Here is a 26,493-nt window from a genome sequence, read left to right on the forward strand (position 1 = left end):
TATGTTGCTACAATACTACTTGCTGTACCATTAAAATTTAGTAGCTTTGCCACCATGATTTTTTGGGGATGGAGTTCTTTTTTTTTTCTTTGTTCATGTTCTGTTTTACACTTGATTATTTTATAGGTTATTATTTTACTGGCATGCACGAGATTCTGTGTTATTTTGTGTGTTTTCCGTGTTTTTTTTTTCAACACTTGACAAGATTAGTAGTTTACCTGAATAATATAAATATAGAATAATCTGTATTTTCCTGATTCTGTAAACAATAAAACACAGTGTATCAACTGTTTCGAAGAAACCTATTATACTATTACTTTAAATGCTTTAGAAGTAAATATATTGCTTTAGAGATGTGGTCACCAATTAAGAATCGATCTAGCTAACTATAAAATGAAACCTAGGAGTATCTTTGAGTCTGGAATGGTCTGGGCACTCATACTGACTGCCTGGAGAAAAGAAACACTCAAGGTTTATCAAAGTTTTTGAATCTTTGATTTATGGTTTTGAATTGTAATCCTCAGATCTCTTAGAATCCTGATATTTTAGAAAGAATTCATATCATTTTACCCTTCCTCCAAACTGTCTACTTCATTCCACTGAAATGAAGTGAAATCCTAAGAGATAAAGTAAGGCCAGAACTTTCTGGAAGTAACTATAAGAAGTTGAAGCTTATGTAACGTGTTTCCCTGTCACAGGTCACTCTCTAGGCTGTTTACACTCTGGATCCCTTTCAGACCTCATGGAAGTTAATTTTAGTTTTATAGAAAGAACAAAGAAGCAGATTGCTGTCTTCGCAGAAATTGTCTCTATGAAGCTTATGAGAGCCTTACCTTTCTGGTTTCCTCGGCATTACCAGAGAGAAGGAAGCACTGTTTGTCCTGGGAGAATCCTTTCTTGCATCTGCTTGCCTGGGTTTCAGTGGATGTGTGTGGGACAGTCCCAGGGCCAGCGGCTGTGAGCTTCCTCGTCCCTCGGAGGGTCAGAGTCTGGTAGAAGAGACAGATTGCCACCACCAAGCCCACCAAAAAGGGTCGGGGGCAAAATCGCCGACGACAAGGGAACACTGGGCGACAGACCATGACCACTTCAGCTTCACTTGGCCCCTGTCCACGTTGCGGGAAAAGTCATAGCAGCTATTTTTTGTCAGCATGAAAAATACTAATCTGTCTTCTTTTTCCACAACTCCAATCAAGTTTGCTTCATCCCTGCTTAAGAATTTTCCAAAAGGTTGTGCCAAGGAATCATAGGTCCCGAAAGTCTGAGGCATTTATTAAGAGCTCTTCCATGGATGACAGTCAAAAGTGGATGACCCGAGTTTAAAAAAAGACATCAAAATAGTAATAGTTGTAACGAATAACCTGAGTGTACCCCAGGCTGCCAAACTGTTGCTTCCACTAATACCTTATGTTGACATCTTTAAACTCACAGTAAAGGAGTCCGACTCTGCCTCAGCTTTGCAGGAAGGGAGAAAACAACACCATAGTAAATCTGGAGTCTGAAAACAGCAATGAAGAACGCAAAAGGTTAAAACCCAAAGTGCCTGTTGCACAGCTGAACGCAGGCCAGGTTGCCTTAGCAGTTCCTCAATTTTCCTCCGGTTTTTAAAGCAGTCTTGCTTTCAGCCTTTTGTATGCTCCCCTTCATTTAGTTTTAAATTCCCACTGTCCTGTAAGCGTTCACGGCTTTTAACATAAAAAGGGCATTCACGATTTGAATGGACATGGATACTGTCAGGGTTTTTGCTTGTATTTGTTTCATTCTGTTTCAAGTTCAAAGTTCTATGTACTTACTCAGTTTTCATCCTTTAGCCAGAAAAAAAAAGTTTCCATGATTTCCTAATGGATTGCTGATCAAAACCACTCGGAAGGAAACACCCAGTCGTATGACTCCAATTCATCTCACATACATACACACACACACACACACACACACACGCAGACACACAAACACACGCGCGCGCGCCCGCTGCACGCCCAGCGAGAGCAGAGGACCTCGGCATCGCAGCCACCCGGGCCGGGCTGAGCGGGGCGGAGCTAAGGCCGGGCTCCTCCGGCCCTGGGGGCTGCTGGAGCCGCGCTGTCAGCTCTCGCTCCAAAACGGTGGGCTTCCCATGTTGGAAACAGCAGCTAGCATTTCCCCAAATGAGGCCGCCCACCCAGAGCTGCAGAATTCAGAAACATATCTGATGTCTGCTCTTCTATACAACTTCTTTTTCCTAATACAGAATTGTAAAAACAAATAGCCTTAGCCAATTGGTGACAAAGGTCGAGGACAAAACTAAAGTGGACTCCATGAGTGATTAGGAGTTTCTTCACTCCAGGGTATTGTGGTTACGCTTCTGAGGATAAGAGGGTCACGGGTACTGTCTGGACCTCAGACAGCAAGCACCAGAATTACTCAGTCGCCTCTGTGCCTTAGAATCGAACTTACATCACAGATGTTCTTATTACTCCTTTCCTGGACTATAGTTTGGTCTCTCAATGACCTGACACTTTATGGCCTGATATTTTGCTCCTGAAATGAGCTGATCATAGCAGGTGCTGGGGGGTAACTTTTGCCCAGTAGATAAAGGTACACAGTGGGCTTTGTCCAGAATCAGCTCAGTCGAATTATGTGCAGACCTTCGGGAGGACGCTGCTAATAGTGCAATTCTGCAAACCCCCATCCACTTTTGCTGAGGCTCTCACGGGGAAAGGAAATCAGTCTGGTGCATGTTGCTCTCTCTCCCAGTCCTTGCTTTGCGAACCCTGGATACCCAGAGCTGTCTTAGGCTCATAGCAGGCATTATTTAAAGGCTCTGGACCTGAAGAGGTTTTTAAACTTGTTTCTAAGCCAAATTCTTGTGGGCTGAGGTTCTCCCGTGAGGCCACACCCCTAGAGTGAACCCCACCCAGGGACACGCTGCTGTTAGCCGCTTGTATTTTGAGAAACGGAGCGCCCCCTAGGGGTGTCCAGCTATCACAGATTCAGAGAAGTGGGCATCTGGAGTTTCTTGCTTGTGAGAAACACTTTTAACACCTTATAGAACAAATTAATTCACATATTACAGAAGAAATATTCACACGGAAGGTGGATTTATCCCAAGCCCTTGCATGTATCACCTCCAGTGGCTTTAATATTATTTTATTTATAGGTTCAGAGTCTTTAATCTCATGACAAATGGAGGAGAGAAAAATACAGTGATGCTTCACTTTTAGAAGCCAAAAGAGCTTTAAGAGAAAATGGCTAAACAATGGTGTTGCAGGACATACCGTTTTGGTGGATGTAATGTGATCTGAGACATAATAAGAATTAGGAGATTTCTAAATTGGAATCCAGAGTGTGACAAAGCTGTTACTGAGTGATAAGGAATCAGACGGTTCTGTTAAGTTCTGTTAAGGCAAGATGTCTGAAAAACAGCGTCTGGGGAATCTGAAGTTATTTGTATGTATTATTTAATTGTTAAGAACAAGGTACAGAAGAAAGAGTAAATCAGATGCTAAAATAAAATTGCCTTTGGGTTGGGACAAATGAAAGACAACAGTATTGAAAATTTTAAGAAGATGATATAGCTAGACTTCAAATAATAGGAATTGGGAAGAAGGTGGAAAATTAGTATCCCAGAAATGATTCTAATAGATTGAAGAACCCAATTCCCCATTTTAACTACTGAGTCCAAGGGAGGCTCAGGCATGTAATCCCAGCACTTTGGAAGGCTGAGGTAGGTGGATCACGAGGTCAGGAGCTCAAGACCAGCTTGGCCAAGATGCTGAAACCCCACCCCGTCTCTACTAAAAACACAAAAAATTAGCTGGGCGTGGTGGCGGGCACCTGTAATCCCAGCTACTTGGGAGGCTGAGGCAGAGAATTGCTTGAACCGGGGAGGCAGAGGTTGCAGTGAGCTGAGATTGTGCCACTGAACTCCGGCCTGGGTGACAGAGTGAGACTCCATCTCGAAAAAAGAAAGAAATATTTGCAAGAGAGAGAAAAGAGGTAGCATGAGAAGGTGCAAACAAGAGGTGGAAAGAATCTATAGCAGCAATCATCACCCAATAGACTAAGGTGATCCACAAGCATCTGATTTTAGAGTAAGCCCAATCTGGATATGACTCATGTCACTAGTTTTTATCAGCTGTTCTTAAACAAGTGGTTTGGCTGAAGTCTCAGCTTTCCTCATTTGTGAAATAAGGATACTAATGTTTCCTTTCAAGTGTTGTTAGTACAATTAGATGAGATAATATATGGAAAGCACCCAAGCATTCTGTGAGTATTTGCTGGATAAATGAATGCTGAATGCATGTCTGTTAAGTTTTGAATCCTGAGGCTGTGCTCCGTCTTCAGTGAGCTTATGCGTGATGTGGTGTCAGACACATAAAAAGATAATTATAAAATAATGAGCCCTGTGGAGCATCTAAACACCAAAAGCAAACATGAGCTCTTAGTTCTCTTCTCTTCCCTCTTTGAGGTAGAATTGTACTCACCCACAGATGCTGGTTTGGGAGGACGAGGGCAAGGGTGGCATGAAGGCAGCATGTGGAGACTCCACCTGGGAGGTATTTACACCTGGGCAGTAGGATACACACAGTTGAATTGAATGATAGAGCCTGAAGAGTCAGAAGAGTGAACGAGGCCTGTCGCAATGTCTCACAACTGTAATCTCAGCACTTTGGGAGGCCAAGGCGGGAGGATCGCTTGAGCCCAGGAGTTCGAGACCAGCCTGAGCAACATGGTAAAATTTCATCTCTGCAAAAAATACAAAAATTAGCCAAGCATGTTGGTGCATGCCTGTAGTCCCAGCTTCTCAAGAGGCTGAGGTAGGAGGATCATCTGAGTCTGGGGAGGTCGAGGCTACAGTGAACCGTGGTTGTGTCACTGCACTCCAGTCTGGATAACAGTGAGACCCTATCTCAAAAACAACAAAACACACACACACAAAACAGGGAATAATAAAGACAGAGAACAAGTTAGTTTATGGATGGGGTGAGAGGGTAAATATTCACTAGAACCATGAGCTTGTGGATTCTGGCAGTGTTTCACACTGAATGCTTTTGTGCATATAATTTCATAAAGTACACTTTACACTAAATAATTTCAGTATTCAAGAACCTTTGTTTAAGCAGATTAATCTGGGACAATAGAGTAACAGGCCTTTTAGGATCCTATCATTTTGAGCTTGGACAAAACAGAACAGTCTTTCTCTCCAAACCTCTCCAACACAAAATATACACCACTCCCTTCCCACACATTTCATTTGGTCTTTGGTATGGAGTGGGGATGAGGAAAGTATGCACTCAAATAATTGTTTGAAGAAGGTTTTTTTTAAAAAAAAATTTACTATTTTTTAAACTAGGGGAATGAAAGTATTCATAATGGAAGATTCCAGTGTTGGATCAGAAACTCTGGGAAAGTTACGTACTTCTGTACTCGAGTTTCATTTTTCTCATAAAACAGGGGTTTCAGGGATCAACTAATGACCTCAAAGGTCACCCTAGGCTATGAAAATATATGCTTTTAGAGATACATTTTGACATAGATTTCCCTCTCTGTCTTCAGATTCTGGGCTCTGTTGCTTTCCTGCAGGGAACAGCCTTTCCCTTTCAAGATATTATCTGACTATGATAAGGTAAAATCCAGCTGTAGTTACTAGCAGTGACGTCATGAATTAAGTGCTGGGAAGTCTTATCAGCAATGCCTGTTCTCTAACCTTCCAGCACGTCTTCCCTAAAAAGTTTGACAGCCCTCTTCTCAGCTCTTATCACCTCTTATCTAATGCTGACTCTAGAACTTGTCCCATAAGCTATGAACATAATTTGTTTTTAAACTCTGAATGACACAATGAATCTCTACTATGCAGAAACATCATCCTAGGTGCTGGGAAAAACAGAAGACATATGACAAATATTATAAACAACTAAAATATAAGAAACACATTGTTGAATGAGTCACAGCAGGATAACTGCTGAAACAAATAACCTTAAAGTTTTATTGGCTTGATACAATAAGGGCTCATTTCTCACATCATTTTTCAGTGTTTGACAGTTTCCTCTAGACATTTGGTACCCAATGTCCTTTCACCTGGTGATTTTCCATAGTCTAGACTCTTAGATACCCACTGGTATCCTCTGCATCCCATTAGCAGACAATGAATGAGAAAGGGCATGGTGAATTGTGTGGGAGGTCTTTTATGAGCCAAGCTTCAAATTGGCATATATCTCTAGTGTTATATTCTATTGTACAGAGCCTACATGGACCCACCTAAAGGAAATGAAGTCTAGCTACATGCCCAGGAGGAAAAGGAAGTAAGGCTGATAAATAGATAGCAGTCCCTGCCACAACAAGATGGGTATTTTCCAAGCATCATGGAGAATCAAAATAAGGGGTACACATCTTTTGAGAGGCGATAAGAAAAAAGTAGCCACTTCTCAACTGGGCCCTAACAAGTCGCAAAGATTTCAACTCCTGCAAGAGGGAAACTCAAGTTCTTATGTCTTAGTGGAAGACCATTGAGAGATAGCTGGAAAAGAGTGTTAGGTACAGATCAAGAAGGGCTATCATTTCCAAGTGTAACAGTTTATTTAGCCTTTATCTAAAGACAGTAGAAATCCGAAAAATTTCTTTCCCAGATTTGTTAATGAAGATATGGTATTCAGGGTAGGATGACCGTTGTCTCCAATTATCTGAGATTACTGTTAGGCTACCATTACCTTCTATTGTAAATTCAAAACAGAAAATCTCCTTTTTTAGGTGGGATAAAGACAACAACATGAGTAAAACACATGTGGTAATTCTCACTAGTGTAAAACACATGTAAGATTTAATCTTAAATCTATGTGAAATGTCAGATTCCTGCCTTGGAATCTTTACTGTCCCTTAGGAGACAAATGCTATATTCAGTTAAGGTATATGCAAATACACCTGATGATGTATTATTCTACAGAGTTATATACAAAGAGTATAATTTTTCTACAGACTATGAACTTCAATTTAAGACCCCGAATCTTCTATGAAGCTTTCTATGTATTTTTTTTAAATGAAGATTTCCATCTTCCTTTTCAGTGGTCCTAAAACCACTCTAGGCTCTGAAGGGTAACAGCAGGATATGACAAAGTCCGTGAATTGTGTCGAAGGCTGATATGAAGAATTTGCAGGACTCCCCTTGCACACAGCATTTGTCCAGTTTACAAATGGAAGTAAAATGCCACAGTGAAAATTCTTCATTTTGCTACTATTTCTTAGTTTTTGTTTGTTTGAACAGACACACGCTACAATCTCCTTGTAAGTTTCTAGATGAATGAACAGTCCAGATAGACTAAATCCTCCAAACTAAATGCTTTTAATCTTCGATTGTATATTAGACGTGTGTTTCTGAGCATACAAATCACCTGGGGTTTCCCTGTGCTAACACTTGGTGCTGCCTGTTTTAAATGGCACAGACACATTTTCAGTTCTCCACAGTTTTCCACTGGTCACTTTATTTTTCACAACTTACTCTTTTTAATAGGCATTTTGAATTTGCTTGCACCAGTACCAAAATTATTTTCATTACATTTGTGCTGTATGTTAGTTACTAGTGTACTTACAATCCTTTGCCATACAAACTGCTTATGATAGAAGATTTTACTCATCTCCATCCCCCGGGGGCATCTAGCATCCTTGGCAAGTGATTGTTTAAAAAAATTTGTATTTATAGAATTCTACACATCATAAATTCAAATATTTTCCAATATTATTTCAATTTTTCCACAACATTTCACATTATGGTAACATTTAACCAAGTAGAGGCAGCTTTGTCTCCCCAAATAGGAGACATTTGGTAATTCTAGAGATATTTTTGGTTGTCACAACTGGCAGGTGATGGTAAGGCAGTGGCAGAGATGCTACCAACTCCTAGTGCATAGAGGCTAGGAGTGCTGCTAAATGTATTCTCCAACATACAGGACAGCCCCCACAACAAAGAATCATTTGGCACAAAATGCTAAAAGTGCTGAGGTTGGGCAGCAAAAGAAATAATCAACAAACAGACAACCTGGAAATGGGAGAAAATATTTGAAACTGTGCATACAACAAAGAGCTAAGATCCATAATCTACAAGGAACTCAAAACAACTCAATAAGAAAAAAGCAGATAACCTCATTAAGACATGGGCAAAGAGCATGAACACTTTTCAAAAGAAGACATACAAGTGGCAAAAAAAAAAAAACAAAAAAAAAACAAAGAAATGCTCAACATCACTAATCAGAGAAATGCAAATTAAAACCACAGTGAGATACCATCTTACATGTCAGAATGTCTATGACTAAAAAGTCAAAAAACAAAAGATGACTGAAATGGTGATTCATGCCTGTAATCCCAGCATTTTGGGAGGCGGAGGCAGTTGAGGCCAGGAGTTCAAGATCAGCATGGCCAACATGGCAAAACTGTGTCTCTACTAAAAATACAAAAATTAGCTGGGAATGGTGGTGCACACCTGAAATCCCGGCTGCTCAGGTGGCTGAGGCACGAGAATTGCTTGAACCCAGAAGGCGGAGGTTGCAACAAGCTAAGATGCGCTCCCATCTGGGCAACAGAGGGAGACTCTGTCTAAAACAAAACAAAATATAAACAAAAGAAAAAAAAAACAGAAAAACAAAAGATGAGGATGCAGAGAGAAAAGGGAACACAATACACCACTGATGGGAAAGTAAATTAATATAACCTCTATGAAAAACCCTATGAATATTTCTCAAGGAGCTAAAAACAGAACTACCATTGGATTCAGCAATCCCATACTGCGTATCTTCCCAAAGGAAAAGACATCATTCTATCAGTCTACAGCCATACCACCCTGAACACACCTGATCTCATCTGATCTCAGAATGTAAGAAGGGTCAGGCCGTCAGGCCTAATTATTCCTTGGACAGGAAATGTAATTACTTAAAAAGATACCTGTACCCATATGTTTACTGCAGCACTAGTCACAACAGCAAAGATATGGAATCAATCTAAATGTCCATTAACAGTGGATTGGATTTAAAAAAGTAATACACACACACAGCTCATGGCATACTATTCGGCCATAAAAAAGAATGAAATAATGTCTTTTGCACCAACATGAATGGAAATGGAGGGCATTTTCCTAAGTGAAATAACTTATGATGTCAAATGCCACATTTTCTCAATTATAAGTGGGAGCTCAACAACGGCTACACATGGACACACATGTGGAATAACAGATATTAGAGAGTCCAAAAAGAGGGTGGGGTGGAAGGGGACTGTGGGTTGAAATATTACCTATTGGGTACAATGCTCACTATTTGTGCAACAGATACACTAAAAGCCCAGACTTCACCACTACGCAGTAGAACCATGTAACAAAACTGCATGCGTACCCCCAAAATCTCTATAGATAAGAAAAAAGTGCTAAGATGAAGGCACTCAAAATTAACTGAACAAATAGTTGCTGCACTATTTTTTTTTTTAACATACGGCTGCTTGAGATTTGTCTGTTACTTACGTTAGAATAGTGAGTGCCTCAGCAGCTTATGGCAATGACATGATTAGCTTCCTTAGAATTGTAGCCATTTCCTGAGTGTGTAATTATACTGCTACTCAAAACAAATGCAACTTCGGGCGTCTAATTTCCCTTAAGCCTCTCAAATTTGTCTTTGAAATTTGCATCCTCTGAAAGATTATATATAAATATATAGAGATATATCTGTATATATGTATACACACATTCTAAGAGAGACAGGTAGAATCACTTCAGTTAGTGAGCACACATGTAAAATGGGGGAGGGTGGGAGGGATGAGGTAAACATTTCATTGGGTAAATATTTAACCCAATGAATTATACTATTTATTTTTATTACTTTCTTCAGGACATAAATTTATACCTTGGCATGGAGCCAGAATTTCTGTTTTTATCAGTTCAATAATATATAAAACACGAAAAAATTTAACTTTCATTTGTTATATGACAGATCAAACAATGATCTCCATTAGGAATCTCATGTATCTTCTCTGATAAGACTCTTTGGAAACTGTATATATATTTTTAAATGTCTCAAGACAGCCACATAATTTAGCTTCTTTTCTCATTTTCTTTTCCTCTTTTCTTTTTCAATGTAATAACAATTCAAACACTCATTTCCATTTTCAAAAAATAAAATGTATTTCAAAATTTTTATATAAGTGTCATTTGACCATCTAAAAATTGATGTGTGTGATGTGGATGGGAGGGAGGTAGGTTTTGTCTCATCACTTCACTAAATGCTGGCATTCACATAGCTCAGCTGGCTGGGTAAGAAGGAAACATTCTTTCACTGAATATAGCCCTTTGGTCACATTCCATCACATAAAGTCAAAAGGTTACTCCTAAATCTAATCTAAACCATATGATCTCTAACAATATATAAGCTTTTCTTTTCTTCTTTCAACAGATCACTCTTTTAAAAACATTTATGCATGGTGACCACTGGTAAAGTGAAAATGTGTTTTGGCGCATATAGGAAACCCACGAAAAATAATTATCTTTACATCCAGTTCCTCAAAGTATTCAAGAAAAAAAATGAATGACCATATTAAAGACGAATACACAAATACTTCAAGGATATAATTATAAACTTGGATAAACTCGAATGGGATATATACCAGGGAGGTCATACCTCATTAGAATTAGATTTTACTAATACCTCTTATCTACCTGAGCATAAAAATGAGGCAATCCATTAGAATGACTTTACTAATATTTTAACTAGTTTTATTAAAACCAAATAAGTTTAATTATTAAAACTAGTTATAATACTAATTAAATCATTCTAATGGATTGCCTCATATTTTTATGCTTAGGTCAAATGCATGGGGCATTACATTTGACTTTTATAGCTTTTTAAGGTAACTTGATGCCTATTACAATTGTTCTTATTTTAACATACAGTATGGAGGGTTCCTGTACCAGAGCAGATTGAACAATGCAGAAAATAATTAGCATATGACCACTAGTTTTTGCCTACAATTGATATTAAACCTGTGAATTTTTTAAATTAGTCCATCCTCAAAGATTAGTAGCAACTAGTATACACCTTCCTAAGTAGAGCTATTTGTATTCATTAATGTAGACAGGTAGAGGTGGAGAAAGTGAATAAACAACACATCAACACACGTATACATCCACACTCTCAAGTCCCACACTGATAGTAAGTTTCATCAAATCTTCAAACTTTTAATAAGCAGCAGAAAGATGAATGATTATAATGTTCTCTTCTGTAATTTCCTTTAACAGTAAAGAAAGTTAAAGGTGGTACCTAATTAACTAAAAACTGAATTATACAGCTCTGGAGAATTTATTAATAATAATTAAATTGCTTTCAAATAAATATTTTAATAATGTGTAGGCTTCTAACAATCTATTAGTTAAAACAGACTTAGAAGGTATATGATGTGACTTACTGCTTCAAACAGAAATAGCCAGAGGCTGCTCTCTTACATTTTACTTATATCAAACTTCAATTCAAAACACACACTTAAGGCCAGGAGTTCAAGACTAGCCTGGGCAACTGAGACCCTGTCTCTACAAAATATATAAAAGTTAGCCAGGCATTGGTGGTGCATGTCTGTCATCCCAGCTACTCAGGAGGCTGAGGCAGGAGGATCACTTGAGCCCAGAAGGAAGAGGCAGCAGCGAGCTGTGATTGTGCCACTCTACTCCAGCCTGAGTGACAGAGCAAAACCCTCACTCAAAAGAAAAACCCAGAAATCTGAAATTAGTTCATCTTTAAATCACTTTAAACTTTAACTTATTTCTCTGTAGCAGAATCAAATCATGAATATTAAGATCCTGGATCAGAAACTATAAACTGGTTCAGCAGTTTCAATTTTACTATCTAAATAAGGAAATCTAAAAATCTTGACTAGCAATTCTAATTTGTCTTCCAAAAATCAAGGGAAAAGATCCACCTAAATTTAACATTTTCCAATTTACAGACTAATTAATTTTAAGCCATCCCTACTTTATAATCCTAATAAGGGAATTGCTATGATTTCATTAAACTGTTAAAATAATCCTAACTACAGTTAACCAACAATATGTAAATGTTACCCCCTGATTCCTATAACAAACAATTCCTGCTCTTCATGTATATACTCCTGCTGTCTTCTGGCTTCTTAACCTGACACTATGTCTACCTGCCTCATGGCCACTCTTTCCAGACTGCCTTAAGCTCCAGAATGCATGTGGCCTTGAAGAGTTTCTTCTGCCGTGAACACTGTCTCTAGTACATGTTTGTAGGACTCAGTTCAAATGACACCTCCTTTGTTTTCTTGATTATTTCAGCAATCAATTTCCCTGCCTCCCAGTGTTCTCCCATTTGGATAAACGCTTTGTATATCCATTATAGCATTTATCAAAATACCACAATTATTTAACATGTCTGCCCACACCAACTCCCCCACACACAAACACATACAATACTTTCACCTACTCTCAGCATCTAGGTGCTTAATATTTGTAAAATTAAGTAATATTTTTGAGGGTTTTTTCTCTTAAAACCCATCTGCTAAAAATATGTGTATTTTTATATGAGAAAGCTGAGGGGAAACCATTGCAATGTCTACAAATTAAAGAGTATCTTACTCCTTTATAATCCAAGTTTGTTACACATTTATTTGCAGAAGATAAAAATAATTAGATCAGTAAGACCATTTCTAAAGTCTAAGGACAAAGGGCACTAAATTGCACAAACCTAAGATGGTTAAAAACCTAAAATGTGGAATTTGCTTTAAAGGAGAAGATAAAAAAATATAAACTGCCCTTGAAAAGAATGATTGTATGCTTATCAAACACTCAGCCTCATTTTGGCATTTAATTAAGCCATTTATTGCTTCAAATGTGTCTCCATGAACATTTTGATATACACTCCACAGCAGTAAGGCCTCAATTTTCACCACCTACGAACTGTGAACCCACATTTGGAAATTTTGTTCCACCAACTGTTACATGAGTTTTGTACAACACAGATTTTGAATGTGTATTTTATAATACCAAAAATACTTACTCTGCCCCTTGGTGTCAATGTCACAAAGAATATTAATAGTTGGCCACATTTTAGGGGGGAGATGAGGTAGTTCCATGTTTGGGCCAATTATATGTCTCATTAACAGGTTCTACCCTTTACTAAATACCTGCACCAAATTTTGGTTTATTTCTTTACACATGCTTCATAAAATATTCCATGTTTGAGTTTAAAACTTGTCAAAGTGTTTTATGAGTGATTTGGTAAGGAGTGGAATTCACACACTGAAAGGGGATGTAGCAGCTGGAAAACAGGATGCTCCTGACCCATACAAAGAACTTTCTCTTCAAATAAGGCTGTACATAAGGCTTTTTCCTTTGACTAATTCTATAAAATGAGTGAGTTTGGAATAGTCATAATATATAGAGGATGTAAATCACATATTTGAGCATCTCCAGGTAATATACTTTGATAAACTAATTAAATACTACATTATTTATCACTTCTTAAAGGGTTATAAATCTTCATGAAAATATTGAGTATCATGAAATCATAATCATGATATTATGAAATCATGAGTACCTACAAATGACCCTAACTTATTTAGGGGTCTGTCAGAGTTATAAAATCAGATTGTGGCAGCTTAGAATCATGGAATCTCAAGGCTTGAAGAAACCTCTGACATTCCCTATCTACCTCACACCCTTTGGTTAGCATTGCATAGATTTTGTACTGTTTCCTGAATAAGTTCTAAGAGGCTCATAAGTAGTTTAATTAAAGCAGAAATCTGATGGAACTAGTAAGTTTCAATACTCATTACAATATGATGTAATAAGTATCTTAAAAGTTAAGGATTTTTCTATCGACTAGACTCAAAATTCTACTTTAAATAAAACCTCCACTACGTAAATTTATAATTTAAATAGGACCTATAGAATAAGACCTATTCTATAGTCAGCATTACCCTGATGTAATAAGGCCCAAAGCAACACAAAATTTGAATTAACTGTCATACCAGTATGTGGTAGAATCAAAAAAATAGCTGAATTTTAAGCTCCCAACCAGGAGGGGTCTCTTTGCTCTATTTGACTACATTGCCTTCAGTCAAATCACCCGTAACCATTATTTAACTGCTGTACTTAAACTTCTTTCATGTCTCTTAGACCCAAGGAAAAGCCAGAAAGATGTTCTAAAAAAATACATTGGCATTTCAAATGTACATTAAAAATGTCTTTCCTGTATTCTCATATCACAAATTCCAAACAACATTAAAGACATCACAGATTACACAGTATTCTGTGTCCTGGGTCTCTGATTCTTTTTAGATTATGAAAGTTGAAAGTTAATTGGAATTCAGAAATTTTCATTAAGTATGTAAAGTATAAATACAAGTAATTTTTTAAAAACTTTATTTTAACACCTAATACAATTGCAATTTTAAGGATTACTTGCACAAAAAAATAAACACATTTGGTATAAAAATGTATCACTTTAACACCCTTTCCCCCTTCAGTCCCCCACCCCCGCCCTCATGAACTGCACTCTATCTGGATGCAGAAACATAGAAAGACTAATGGCACAAATTCCTTTTTACCTACAGGAGTTTCTGTTTATGTACCCAGGTACTCTAGAGGATACCAGCCCACTTTATCACATGAACCATTTCCTTCAGCCTGCTGAATTAGTTTCACAAAGAAACAAAGCTTATTATAAAGGCATTTTAAAAACCATTATCTTAAATTCTTTTTAGAAGCACTGACTTTTTTTTTTTTTGTAATCATTTATATACAGTGTTACATAACAGCTCTGGAGTACAGTACATGCAGCAGAATATACCTGTTGAATATAAAATACTTTCCTTAAAATCTTCATCATTGGAATTCCTTGAAGTCTAAATTATAGAATGCCCATTACTTTGAGAAAATGGTTGAGGAGTACAAATGTCTGCATATGTTGGCCACTGAAATAATCCAAGGCTAACTGGAATAATATTCATAGCACGCCAGGAGTGCATAAATAATTTACTTACATTATTAAAATACAACCCATAAAATTCAAGTTCAAGATTTTATAGGATTGTCTATGTAAATCCTTTAAGTGGTTGACTGGAAATGCATTGTTTCTTTTTTTCTTTTCTTCTTTTTAAAGTCCTATATAAAATGTTCAGCTGAAGTTTATTTCTTCCTCAAACAAAAGAACCACCTTTATTTGTGTCTGCTGCCTCTCCTCTTCATTGCAGCAGTGCACTGTGGACAGTACCATTTGCCTTTTGGTGCTTCTGTCAATCCAACACAGCCATAATGGAACCATTCTATAGGGCACTAGAAAGCACAATTGCAAGAAACAAGTTTTCAGTACTTCTAAAGACAAGAGAGTATATTAAAATATACTCAGGGGACTGAATAATCCATTTAATTTAATAATAATTAGATGTGTAACATCAGAATTTTTAGATCTAGATCATGTAGACATCATTTAGTCTAAGCAATAAGCTGCATGGATGAAGAAATGGAGGCACAGAAAAATTATGCATCTTCAAGAACCCTGAGGTCCATGTAATCTAATCCTATAATCCTAAATAATGAATGAAAATTCACTAATTTTCAACTTTCGAGGGCAAAAAGAAGTGAGATAAGTCTTCTATGTAGAAGGTAAATATATCAAGATTTTATTTAATTTTCAGCCTTATTTGCTCTCTCATAAAGTAGAATAAGTTGATTGTAATTAAAGACATTAATTTATGTCTTATGCCCTGGATTTCCTACCTGGGTGTTTCTATTCCTAGAAACGTAGAGAAAAAGTATTCCTCTTTGAAATGTATTAAGCAGTTTTACTCTTTCTTGGGAAGTCTTAGCACTCAGAAGAGTACAAACTGGGAATGAGAAGAATCAGAGAAGCATGATGCTGCTAATCACAGAAATCTCAATCGTCATTTTCACTAACTGCCCCAGGAGAGTTTATAGCGATGTTCTTGAAGTGGTTGGGCAATATTGTTTTCGCAATAACCACAAACAGCCTACAAGGCATTCTAGATAGGGAAATAGAAGGAGGGTCTGTCCCATCTGTGCGAGCATGTTGCTGTGACCCTATGAAGTCTAAGAAAAGTTTTAATGTACCTAGCCAACCCCCTCAATCTTCAGATTGTTTCACAAATTTAAAACTCTTGTTAATCTTAGGATCCTGTCACTACTAATTAGTACTTCTGTAAAATTTCAGCGTTCTGTTACCCCTCTGGAGTAAAAGTGGAAGAAAAGGGGACTAAGCTGTATGAAAATAAGGAGAGAGTCAAAATTACCAGACAATATTCTCAGTATTCAATAAAAAACTTGTATCTCTAACCAAAATTAAGTCTCCTAAAACCCAGGAATTCCTTCCTTTCAAATTTCCTTTATTTTTTGTATCAGAGGTGGCTCTTTTCAGCTGACAATTGCAGAATACAGTAAAAAATATTATGCTCATGAGAGAAAGATAATCTCACATTAGATCCTCAATTATCCTACCCTTTGCTTTAGCACGCTGCAGCCTAAAAGAATGAATTGTTTTAAAATTCCATTTTTTTCAACGTGATAAATGAATTGGATTCCAGTAAACAGTATTTTTTAGCAAAGGGAAAGAAAGTATTTATAATTTTCATACAACGTAACACTTATGAGACAAACAATCTGTATATAAAACCATAAAATCCACTTTAAAAATTAAAATAGGTAACACATTAAGGGACACTGCCCTATTTTGAAGAGGAATATTCTAGCATTAGCATAACATAATGAATATAACTGCAAACCTGTTTTCTTAGACCAATACAGCAAATAAGACAAATATTCATGTAATAACAGCCTGTGATTTTTTTTTCATTCCTATATAGAAAAATTTAATACTTACATCTTGGTTATCACATCCCACCATCTCACCATAAGATACCTAGTTAAAAAAAATTAAATGTATTATGACTACGTAACAAACACCTAAATCTCAATTAACTTTATGATACTGTTGGAAAATAGAGGGAAATACACTGAATATACAATTACATTGAGAATCAAGGTGTAATAGTTTTTTCCTTAAATACTCATTTGGGGGCGGGGTCAAGGGTGGGAGAAAATGCACAGGAATTATCTGCCCTTTGGATGTCTAGAAGAACTTGTGATATAAACCACCTGAATGAAGCAGTCATCTTTCTGGGTAGTTCTTATTGCAAAAATTTTAAGTTTCTTTCTTGATTATTTATTTACTGAAAGTTTTTACTTCTTGGGTCACATTAGGTCATTTATATTTTTGCAATTAATAGACCACTTCCTTGGAATTTCTAAACTTATCTATTTTATGTCCTTTCTCATTTTTCTTTTGCTGTTTATCACCAGCACTTTAGGGTATAACTTCCTAATTCCTGAGTTCACTGAAGTTCCCTGTGGACTGAATAATTCTTCAGACAGGATTAACTAGATAGCACACCTTTTGAGTCTCTGCATGAGTGAAAATATATTTACATGGTCTTATGCATAGAAATAATTTCTCTGAATATCAAGTTTTGGGGTGCTCTTTATTTTTCCCTGAAAGCTCTACAGACATTGTATCACCTTTGAGATTTTTAGTGTTACAGAGGAAAACTCTAGCTTCAGTCTGATTTTGTTCTTTTGCAAGTAATCTACTTTCATTGCCAGGATACCGGATATGCTTTCCTTAATCATTTGTACTGAAAAATGTTTATCAGGTGATAGTAGAACACCTAACAAATTGTTACAATTTTTAAAAATCAGATTGGCAACTCACAATGTAAGACACAATAATATGCTGATAGACTAAGATTTAAATGTGAAGAAACTGAAGCACATAAAGAACTAGACAAAACCATACAAAAACTAGGAGAAAATATTATACAAGACAAATTTTTGTGGAAAGAAGAGCAAAAGACAAAGCCCTTCTGAGTATATAATTCATGGCTCGCTTCATAAAGAAAAAGATAAATAGTCACAACTATATAAAATTTTAGAATTATAAAAAAAACTAAATCAAGCAAACATTTAAGGTACATAACAAAAACAACAGAAAAATCAGTCAACACCATTAGGAGTTAATTCATAATGTAAGAAACAAAAATGGTCAAAAAATGTCCAACTTTAATACCAGTGTGTATTAAAACAATCATGATATAAAACTATCAAATTGGTACTTGGTTTTTAAAAGAAAATAATATCCAGTGTTGGACAGGGTTTTAGCAAACAGGCATGTTCATTAATTTTTGGTAATAAATTTCTAGAAAATATATTTTGGTAGTCTGTCAAATATTTACAGCCTAATTTTATTTATAAAAGATTAACCAAGAAATTAGATGTATATAATGGATTACATTTAAAAAATGCCTATTGTAATATTATCCCTAATTTCAAACAAATTAATACCAATATAATAATCTATTGCTAGGTATTGGTTAAATAAACTATAGTGCATGGTATAAGAGATAACTATGTGAAGATTAAAAATATGATCTTAAAGAAAAATCATGTTCAATATACCTGATTTAGAGAAAAAAGCCAGTAACAGGAAAGTATACACTGTGGTTCCTAGTGACAAACTTACACCCACACACGTGTGCACATCTGCATAGACACGTGTTACGAAATGCATGCTTATGTCTCAATGTTGAAGCCCCCAAAGTGACTGTAATTCGATACAGGACCTATGAGGAGGTGGTAGAGGTTAAATAAGGTCATAGAGTGGAGCCCTCCTCTGACAAGGCTGGTGCCCTTTAAGAAGAGACACCAGAGCACACTTTCTCCCTCTATCATGTGAGGGCTCAGTGAGAAGGCAGCAGTCTGCATCTAGGAAGACAGCCCTCCTCCAGAACTGAATCAGTGGACACCTTGATCTTGGACTTTCCAGCCTTCATATCTGTGAGAAATAATTTTTTGTTGTTTAAGCTACCCAGTCTGTTGTATTTTATTAAGGAAGTCAATGTGCATCTGGTGGTACATCAAAAATGTTTAGTTACAGGTTATATCTGAGGGCTGAGATTATGGCTAATAGTTTTCTTTATACACAATATTTATAGTAAATGTCACTTCTGTACGAAGCGGGAGAAAAGTATACAAATAAAGCAAGGGTATTTTAAGTGAATTTTAAAAAGTGCTTAAAAATGAAATAGTTCTCTTTCTTCTAGTTTATTCAAATTTTACTTTTATACATATACCAGACTTTTACCTGATTACAAATGCAGTATCGAGGTTCATTTGGGTCGTAAGTCCAATCAACCTGACTGTTTGAATCAGATTCTGGCACTACAGTTGTTTGTTGAGAGATTTCTTGTACAACAGTTGATGATGAAGAACACGATGATAAGGAAGAAGAGGAGGAGGAAGATGATGATTGCTGGCTTGAAGACTTGTTGTTGTTTCTGAAAAAAACAGTGTAAGTTTTATTTGCACATGATCCAGAAGTTACCAGAGAATAACTCCTAAATAAATGGTATAAAATGAAATGACATCAAACGTATAAATTAAAGTTTAAGTTAAAGTAATTTGGGTTTACCAATGACTTAAAGTGTAGGTAGCACTTTGAAGAATACAAGTTATGGCTACTTTGCAGACATTATTTGTATTTTTAAGTAAACTGAATATTCTGCATCAAAACCTAAAGCAAAAATACACAAAAACATTTGATGAAAGTGGTTATAACCATCAACTGATGTGTGAATACCTACCACATGTCTGGCAGGGAACCAAGAGTGTAAAAATTTACAAGTAATTTACTGCTAAGCCATACATTATTTAAATTCTAAACTTTATCATAAGAAATCACATTAAAATTGCACCATTAAGATGAATTAATTTTTAAGATGTTTGACACTTCTGTTGTGGCTATTTCATATTGACCATTCTTTTAGGGATTCCTTCACAGAAAATGTAACATATTTAAAAATACAGATAACATAAATACTATGTAACTAATTATTTTGGCTAGCATTTTAACTTTTATTATGTATAAACACACAGTTACCTGGGATAGACAGTAATAAGTGCTATTAAGTTTTCATATCTAAAGCTTATAAAATCATCCCAAGTCTCATATATAAAATCTAGGGATATTTTCATACCATCAATTTTTGGGACCCAAGACTAAGAATTAAGACGCCTTGTTTGCTATTAATCAAAATGAAAAATCTTGTTTTAAAAAAAAATCACCAGGATATAATTTACATTTCATGCATTAATTTACCTTGAAACATATGGCAAAATAAAGGGCAATAAACGAAAAGCAGTTACATAAAATTACTTATCTTAATGAATGAAGGGAGATAAATGAAAGAAGATAAATAGAAGTCATGTATTAACAAACTTAAGACTGTAGAAAAATTAAAAACAACTGTAACACTTTTTAAAGATTTTATCCCTTCAAAGTATGGCAGTATAAATGAAAACTGCATGTCTCCTCACCTTTGCAAGGTTCATTTCAATCCATTATATCCTGCCTTTAACATAGACAGGCCTGGCTGAGGTATCAAGTAGACCAAGTACTCAGTAAAGGTGTGGGGCTACTGTAACAATAAAACTTACTTGCTCTTTCGACCACTCCGTGAGTCAGCTGCTGATGAACTGGCATTCTGTGTTAATGTTGTCATAAGTGCCGAAGATGACGAATAGACAGCTGTTTCCCTGGCCACTGAAAATTCTTTTCCCAGCTGAAAGTCATTATTCTTAAATGCTTCATAACTGGCTTTTAAACTTGATGTTCTTCGTCCCTCCTTCATCTTAAATAGACATTGATTGATAGCATCGATATATGTAAATATGTAGATTTTCTTTTTCAAGTTTTACAAGTTATAGTTTTATTTTGGTTTACCCAGTATTAATGGATATTGTTTCAATGGTTATTTTCATCACTGGAATTTAAGCTTTCTTTTTGAGACGGAGTTTTGATCTGTCACCCAGGCTGGAGTGCAGTGGCGCGATCTTGGCTCACTGCAACCTCTATCTCCCATGTTCAAGAGATTCTTCTGCCATAGTCTCCCAAGCAGCTGGGATTACAGGTGCCCACCACCACGTCTGGCTAATTTTTTTGTATTTTTAGTAGAGACGAGGTATCACCATGTTGGTCAGGCTAGTTTTGAACTCCTGACCTCAAGTGATCCGCCTGCCTTAGCCTCCCAAAGTGCTGGGATTACAGGTGTGAGGCGCCCGGCTGGCTTTTTTATGTAAAGATTTATAATAAGAGTTTACACAGTTAGAATATAAACTACGGGATGGGCAACTTCTTCATGTGAAATACAGACAAACTATACAGAAGTGAACAAACTCAAGATGACCTAAGTCCAAGGCTACAGAGGAAGCCTTGGAACTGGCAGAAAGAATGAAGCACTGTGTTAGCATGTGCTGTGGACTGCAGTCAAGAACACAGGCAACATGAGCAGTTATTGTGAGAAGGGTCTGCATATAATCTGAATGATAAACCTATTTTTTCTTTTCATTATCAGTCAGGTAATTCCTACATGTTCTTTCATTAAATAAAGTATCAGATACCATAAAACCATGACTTAAAAATGAAACTATACAATGTTAGAAAACTATTTGTTTACATCAGTTATTTCTTTTTCTTTTTTTTTTTTTTTGAGACACAGTCTTGCTTTATCGCCCAGGCTGGAATGCAATGGCACAGTCTTGGCTCACTGCAACCTCTGCCTCCCGGTACAAGTGATTCTCCTGCCTCAGCCTCCGGAGTAGCTGGGATTACATGCACCCACCACCATGCCCAGCTAATTTTTGTATTTTTTAGCACAGACGGGGTTTTACCACGTTGGCCAGGCTGGTCTTGAACTCCTGACCTCAGGTGATCCACCCACCTTGGCCTCCCAAAGTGCTGGGATTACAGGCGTGAGCCACCACGCCCAGCCTACAACATCCAGTTATTTCTATTAGGTTTCCAATGATCCAGACAAAATGTAACATTTTGTGTCTAAACACTTTACTTTTTACCTGAGCTGTAGCCTGAACTGCTTGAGCGGCTGCCATGGTAATTGCTCCTGCACCAGTGCCTGAAGGTAACGAGCCAATGTTATAGGATGGCAGAGGTTGGGAGGAATTCACATTGTAGTTACTGTTAGAAGAGGCAGTGGAATTATTATTTCGACAACCTGTGTAGGCGTAAAAAAAGAAAAATCATTGCCGAGAACATAATGTGAGTGAGTTTAAAATACATTATTTCCCAGCACAGATAAACAACCATTAAATTAAAATTTTTCATGTCACTGCACATTAAGTCAACTGAATAATGTATCTTATTGTCTTTTTTCTTCTTTCTCCATATGTATACTTTAACCAGGTAAAGATACTGTATGATTCATTAATCCTGCAAGATTTTATTTCCCCTTATTCCAACACAAACAAACAAAGCAATCATATTTAAGAAAATTAACTTACCTAGCGTATTTTCCTTAGAGGCATCTGATGTAAGGGTGGATAGAAGAGCTTCAGATTTAAACTTCTTTTCAGGAATATGATCTGTTGTTGTATGGTGAGAAGTTGGATTATATTTCCTTTCTAAATAAAAAAAGAATTCATGTGTTTTTAAACTTTAGAGAACTATGGACAAGGTATAATACTTCTATCCAGTTATAATGTGGAACAGTATGATCTGGGTTCCTCTAAAATACAGAACATGATGTTTCCTCAGAAGGCAGGACAAGCAGAACTCTGTGTCACATGTTTATTAAGAGTTAGACTTCTCCACCATTTAAAAAACTTCAGTAGCAAAGTACTAAAGAAAACCCAAGATGTACCATGGGCTCACATACAATATGAGGAAAATTTTGTTTTCAAAACATTATCTACCACTTAGAAAAGTTTTCAGTCAACTATCCTTTCCTATATCAACTAGCCAGCCAGTCATCTAACAATTCATCCACTTGCTAACTTACCAACCATTCAGACTTAATTACATGCCAAACATTAGGTTAAGCACTGGAGAAGCAAGGATGAAAAAGACAAAGGGCCTATTACAAAACAGTTTATTGTCTGGCTCAATTGTAAAGCTCCCTAAGGAGAATGAGGTATGCGTAGGGAAGGAATATATGCTATTAGTACCATACATTCTCCCTCTAAGAGAGAACATTCAAGAGAAAACAGAACACTCATTTCTGAATCACATATGCTTTCCCCAAGGAAAAAGATAGTCTGCCAGTACTTGGAATGAAAAAAAAAAAAAGGGATTTCTTTCTCAATCAGTTGTGTAAAGTTAAAAAAAGAGAATATACAAGTGATATAATAAGGTTTTAATTGTTTTTCAAAACTTAGCTGTACTACACCAAACTTACTTTCCACTGGAGTATGTGAATGAGCATGGTGATTGTTCACTGGCTGTGAAGGAGTGTCTAATTCCAAAGATCCTAAAAGAAGAGAGGCACAGAGATACACCACTATTAAAAGTCACCACAGAACTTCACGTTAGTCTACTACAGGAAATGACTTTCCTCACCCTGAGGAGGACTAGCAAGTTCTGAAGCATATGTCTGTATCATTTTAGCCAGACATGTTAGAGGATCACCACTGTCCATCCCACACTGAGTTATCCTCTCTCTAAACAGTAAGTTATTCCTTTCCCAGTATTTATCTTAAGTACAAAATGGCTCAAGGCATACTTGTGTCTAATTAGGGAATTTACCACAGTGGGTGCATATAAATGGATGAATGGACATTGTAATCTGATTACTGGTAAGAGCCAACCTAGTTTTACTGAACTGAAGACCTTTTAACGGGAGATTCTAAAGTTCTACGTAATGGGGGACATTACGATATGAAAAAAATTATTTGATTATTAAAATGCCATTATGATAATAAAGACTTCATAAAAGAAGTTAGGGATTTTGCTTGCAAAAAGTGAGAAGAATAACACCAAGCTTAAAAATAACTCTAACAAAATTTTCTGGGTTTATTTTTTGATCCCTTGAGATGAAATTATGGCAGGGCACAGGGTGGAGCACTTTTTATAACTTGATCCAATTTTGCTTCATATGTCTGTGTCCTTAGAGAGGATGCTTTATTAACCTTCCTGCAGTACTGAATAGGCATGAATTATCATTACGCATAGCTATCATCAGCATTTTTTAAAAAATCAAAGCAGCTAAAGAATTTTAAGTTTTGTCTCAAAATACTTATTACCTTCAGATAGGGTTCCTCAAGAAGAAAAGTATCACGAAGAAATAGGATGGTTATCTAAAGTGATGGATCTACTTTTGAACACAAAAATGCAACTATGGATATCAAGACAGACTTGTGATTGGCTTCCCTAGCTGACTTCTGGTGAGTATACAGAGAGATACATAGATTGGCACTATAAAGAAACCTTTCCTCTGTGTGTAGAAACAGGTACATATTCCTGCTATTGAAATGCACCAAGAAAAAATATGTTTGAAAGTTTTAATTAAACTCTAGTAGAAATTAGCCATAATACTAATTTGGTTCAATTAACACCTAGTGAGTGCCTACTCTACGCCTAGTACCACACTAACTGCTTTTATGTACATTACCTATTTAGGTTAGAAGAAATGCTAAATTAGTTAAGGAAATAGGGTTCATGCTTCCATTTTTGGGAAGTCATACTAAAGAAGTGACAGGGGTAAGTTATAGCAGGAGATCAAATAGAGCCTTGCAAAGAAATATTAAAATGGTTTCTTGCTGATAAGTGACAGAAGGAAATACTTCCTTAAGAAAAGGAGGTAGTGTTCTGAAACCAAGTTGAATCTTTTTCAGTACATACAGTTAAGGAAAAGCCATAAAGTAATTCTTATGAAGAGAAACTAACCACTTTCCTCAAAGCTTAAGTATATAAAGAGGCAGGGTAAAGTCAACACATTTAATGCAAGATAGTTAATTTGTCTCCCGATTTTTTTCTCTAAATTTTTGTTCTTACCACTCAACTTACTAGGATATGTGGATATAAAAATGATTTAATATGCTATTTCATAAAAAGTGAGCGGATGATATCCTATATTATCTGTCTCAGTATCCATGACCCAAACATTTCCAGCTGCTAGGGTCCAAGCTATCTGGCCTGGATGCCACCATCCACTGAAGGGCAGGATTTGAAAAGCCTCTGTGAGACAAGCGTCTTCTCAGTGATTTGCACATGTACTGTCCAATATTGATGGAAAACTGTAAATTTTACTTACGCCTCTCTAATATTTCTGTAATTCCAGCATTATCAGCTTCCAGCTCCATTTTAAACTTAGCCAGTTCCTGATCCAGCTTTCTCAAGTGTCGATCTACCTGTTTCAAAGAAGATCAAAGATAACCACCAAAATTTGGGACACTGTTAAAGTGTCAGTTTAATGAGGAAACCTAAATCTTTGTTTCTTTTAGTGAATCTGCTTGGTATCTTTAAGCAAGTCAATTAACCTATGCCTCAGAGGTTTTTAATCTACAAAATGAGGGTGCTAGGCTAATAATCTCCCAAGTCTCCTTTAATATATTTTAAGTTCTAAGACCCGGACTCTCAACTTGTTAGGAAATGTTCTATACTCCATTTTCAGAAGTAAGGACATGAAAATTAAAGCAAAACTGAGATTAGGGATTAGAGATGGGAGGAGGGAGTGGAGGCTGGTTACTTTTCATAATATGTGCCCTGTGATTACTTAAAGCCTAATCTCCTCCTACTTAGAAGGGCATCATCCACACTGTCATATCATAAAAGCTATTATTTAGAATGATGAAAGATCCTTAGTCTATAAAGAAGCTCCTATATTCTACACATCTATTTCTCTTAGGCATGAAAGTGAACCATTATGCTTGTAAACATTTACATGAAGAGTAACAAAAGGGGTTTTTAGTCAGAAAACTCCATTCCTCAAAAGGTCTGGTTAAAATTATTTAATTTATAATACTACTTCCCTAGTTAAGTTGGCAAAATTTTATTTTCTCACTGAGAGATCTTTTGACTAATTTCAGAAAATTATATGACACTTCAAACTAACAATAAATGTCTTAATGTATTTTTAAGCTTAATATTAAATATTTTTCAATACTTTTCCAACTTACTACTTTGAAGTGAAACAAAAAAACACACAAAGTCTTTGAAAAATATTCATGTCACATTATTGACAACATCCTTTTTCCAAGTCTAGTTTCCCACTGGATTACTGCTAGAATTAGAAATAACTTTCCTACAGATATCAAAATGTGCTATGATACTGTATCAGGGCAACATTTTAAGTGAGACTTAGAATTAAATAATGTGTAACTAACATGAAGAAGAAGGGGAGAAAGGCAGCAAAACACAATGTGCATGGGTTAGACGCCTATGAAGGGCAGGTAATGTGCTTGGCGCATCAGATGACCTCTCTTTTCTATCCCTCAATATGATCTTTTTGGTTATTACTGTCTTCACTTTACAGGTAAAGTAACTCAGAGGGGTTACTTAAGTAACATGCCCAAAGTCATATAGTTAATGCATTACAGAAACCAAATCTATCCGTAATGAATTGTGCTTTGCCATTTACCTGACATTGACCACTGAACTTTTTGCATGCAGGAACCAA

The 26,493-nt window shown here is 36.4% G+C and overlaps 2 protein-coding genes across 6 annotated transcripts in view; both read right to left on the reverse strand.

Annotated features, from left to right (window-relative positions):
* Positions 1 to 1,952, reverse strand: part of CPED1 (cadherin like and PC-esterase domain containing 1) — a 313,055-nt gene extending 311,103 nt beyond the window's left edge. For 2 of the 4 annotated variants that reach the window (XR_010341759.1, XM_064373978.1), the window contains exon 1: positions 834 to 1,952. Coding sequence is in view for 2 of the 4 variants with exons in the window: in XM_064373978.1 (XP_064230048.1) it covers positions 834 to 1,082 (249 nt within the window). In the remaining 2 variants the exon portion in view is untranslated. The remainder of the gene's footprint in view (positions 1 to 833) is intronic. The other 2 variants (XM_064373989.1, XM_012474072.2) reach the window with 2 other exon arrangements.
* Positions 1,953 to 12,602: 10,650 nt separating this feature from the next.
* ING3 (inhibitor of growth family member 3) overlaps positions 12,603 to 26,493 on the reverse strand; it is a 30,399-nt gene continuing 16,508 nt past the window's right edge. Inside the window, exons 5-12 of one of the 2 annotated variants that reach the window (XM_012474087.3) lie at positions 25,129 to 25,225; positions 23,275 to 23,346; positions 22,382 to 22,501; positions 21,938 to 22,095; positions 20,522 to 20,715; positions 19,170 to 19,362; positions 16,854 to 16,892; positions 12,603 to 15,292 (exon numbers count right to left, since the gene is read on the reverse strand). In XM_012474087.3, coding sequence (XP_012329510.1) covers positions 15,176 to 15,292; positions 16,854 to 16,892; positions 19,170 to 19,362; positions 20,522 to 20,715; positions 21,938 to 22,095; positions 22,382 to 22,501; positions 23,275 to 23,346; positions 25,129 to 25,225 — 990 coding nt within the window. In that variant the 3' untranslated portion in view covers positions 12,603 to 15,175. Of the gene's footprint in view, positions 15,293 to 16,853; positions 16,893 to 19,169; positions 19,363 to 20,521; positions 20,716 to 21,937; positions 22,096 to 22,381; positions 22,502 to 23,274; positions 23,347 to 25,128; positions 25,226 to 26,493 lie in introns of those variants that run through there. The other variant, XR_010341764.1, reaches the window with a different exon arrangement.

This window comes from Aotus nancymaae, unplaced genomic scaffold (genome assembly GCF_030222135.1).
Source record: "Aotus nancymaae isolate 86718 unplaced genomic scaffold, 86718_ANA_hifiasm-v0.15.2.pri h1tg000002l, whole genome shotgun sequence".
Classification (NCBI taxonomy): domain Eukaryota; kingdom Metazoa; phylum Chordata; class Mammalia; order Primates; family Aotidae; genus Aotus; species Aotus nancymaae.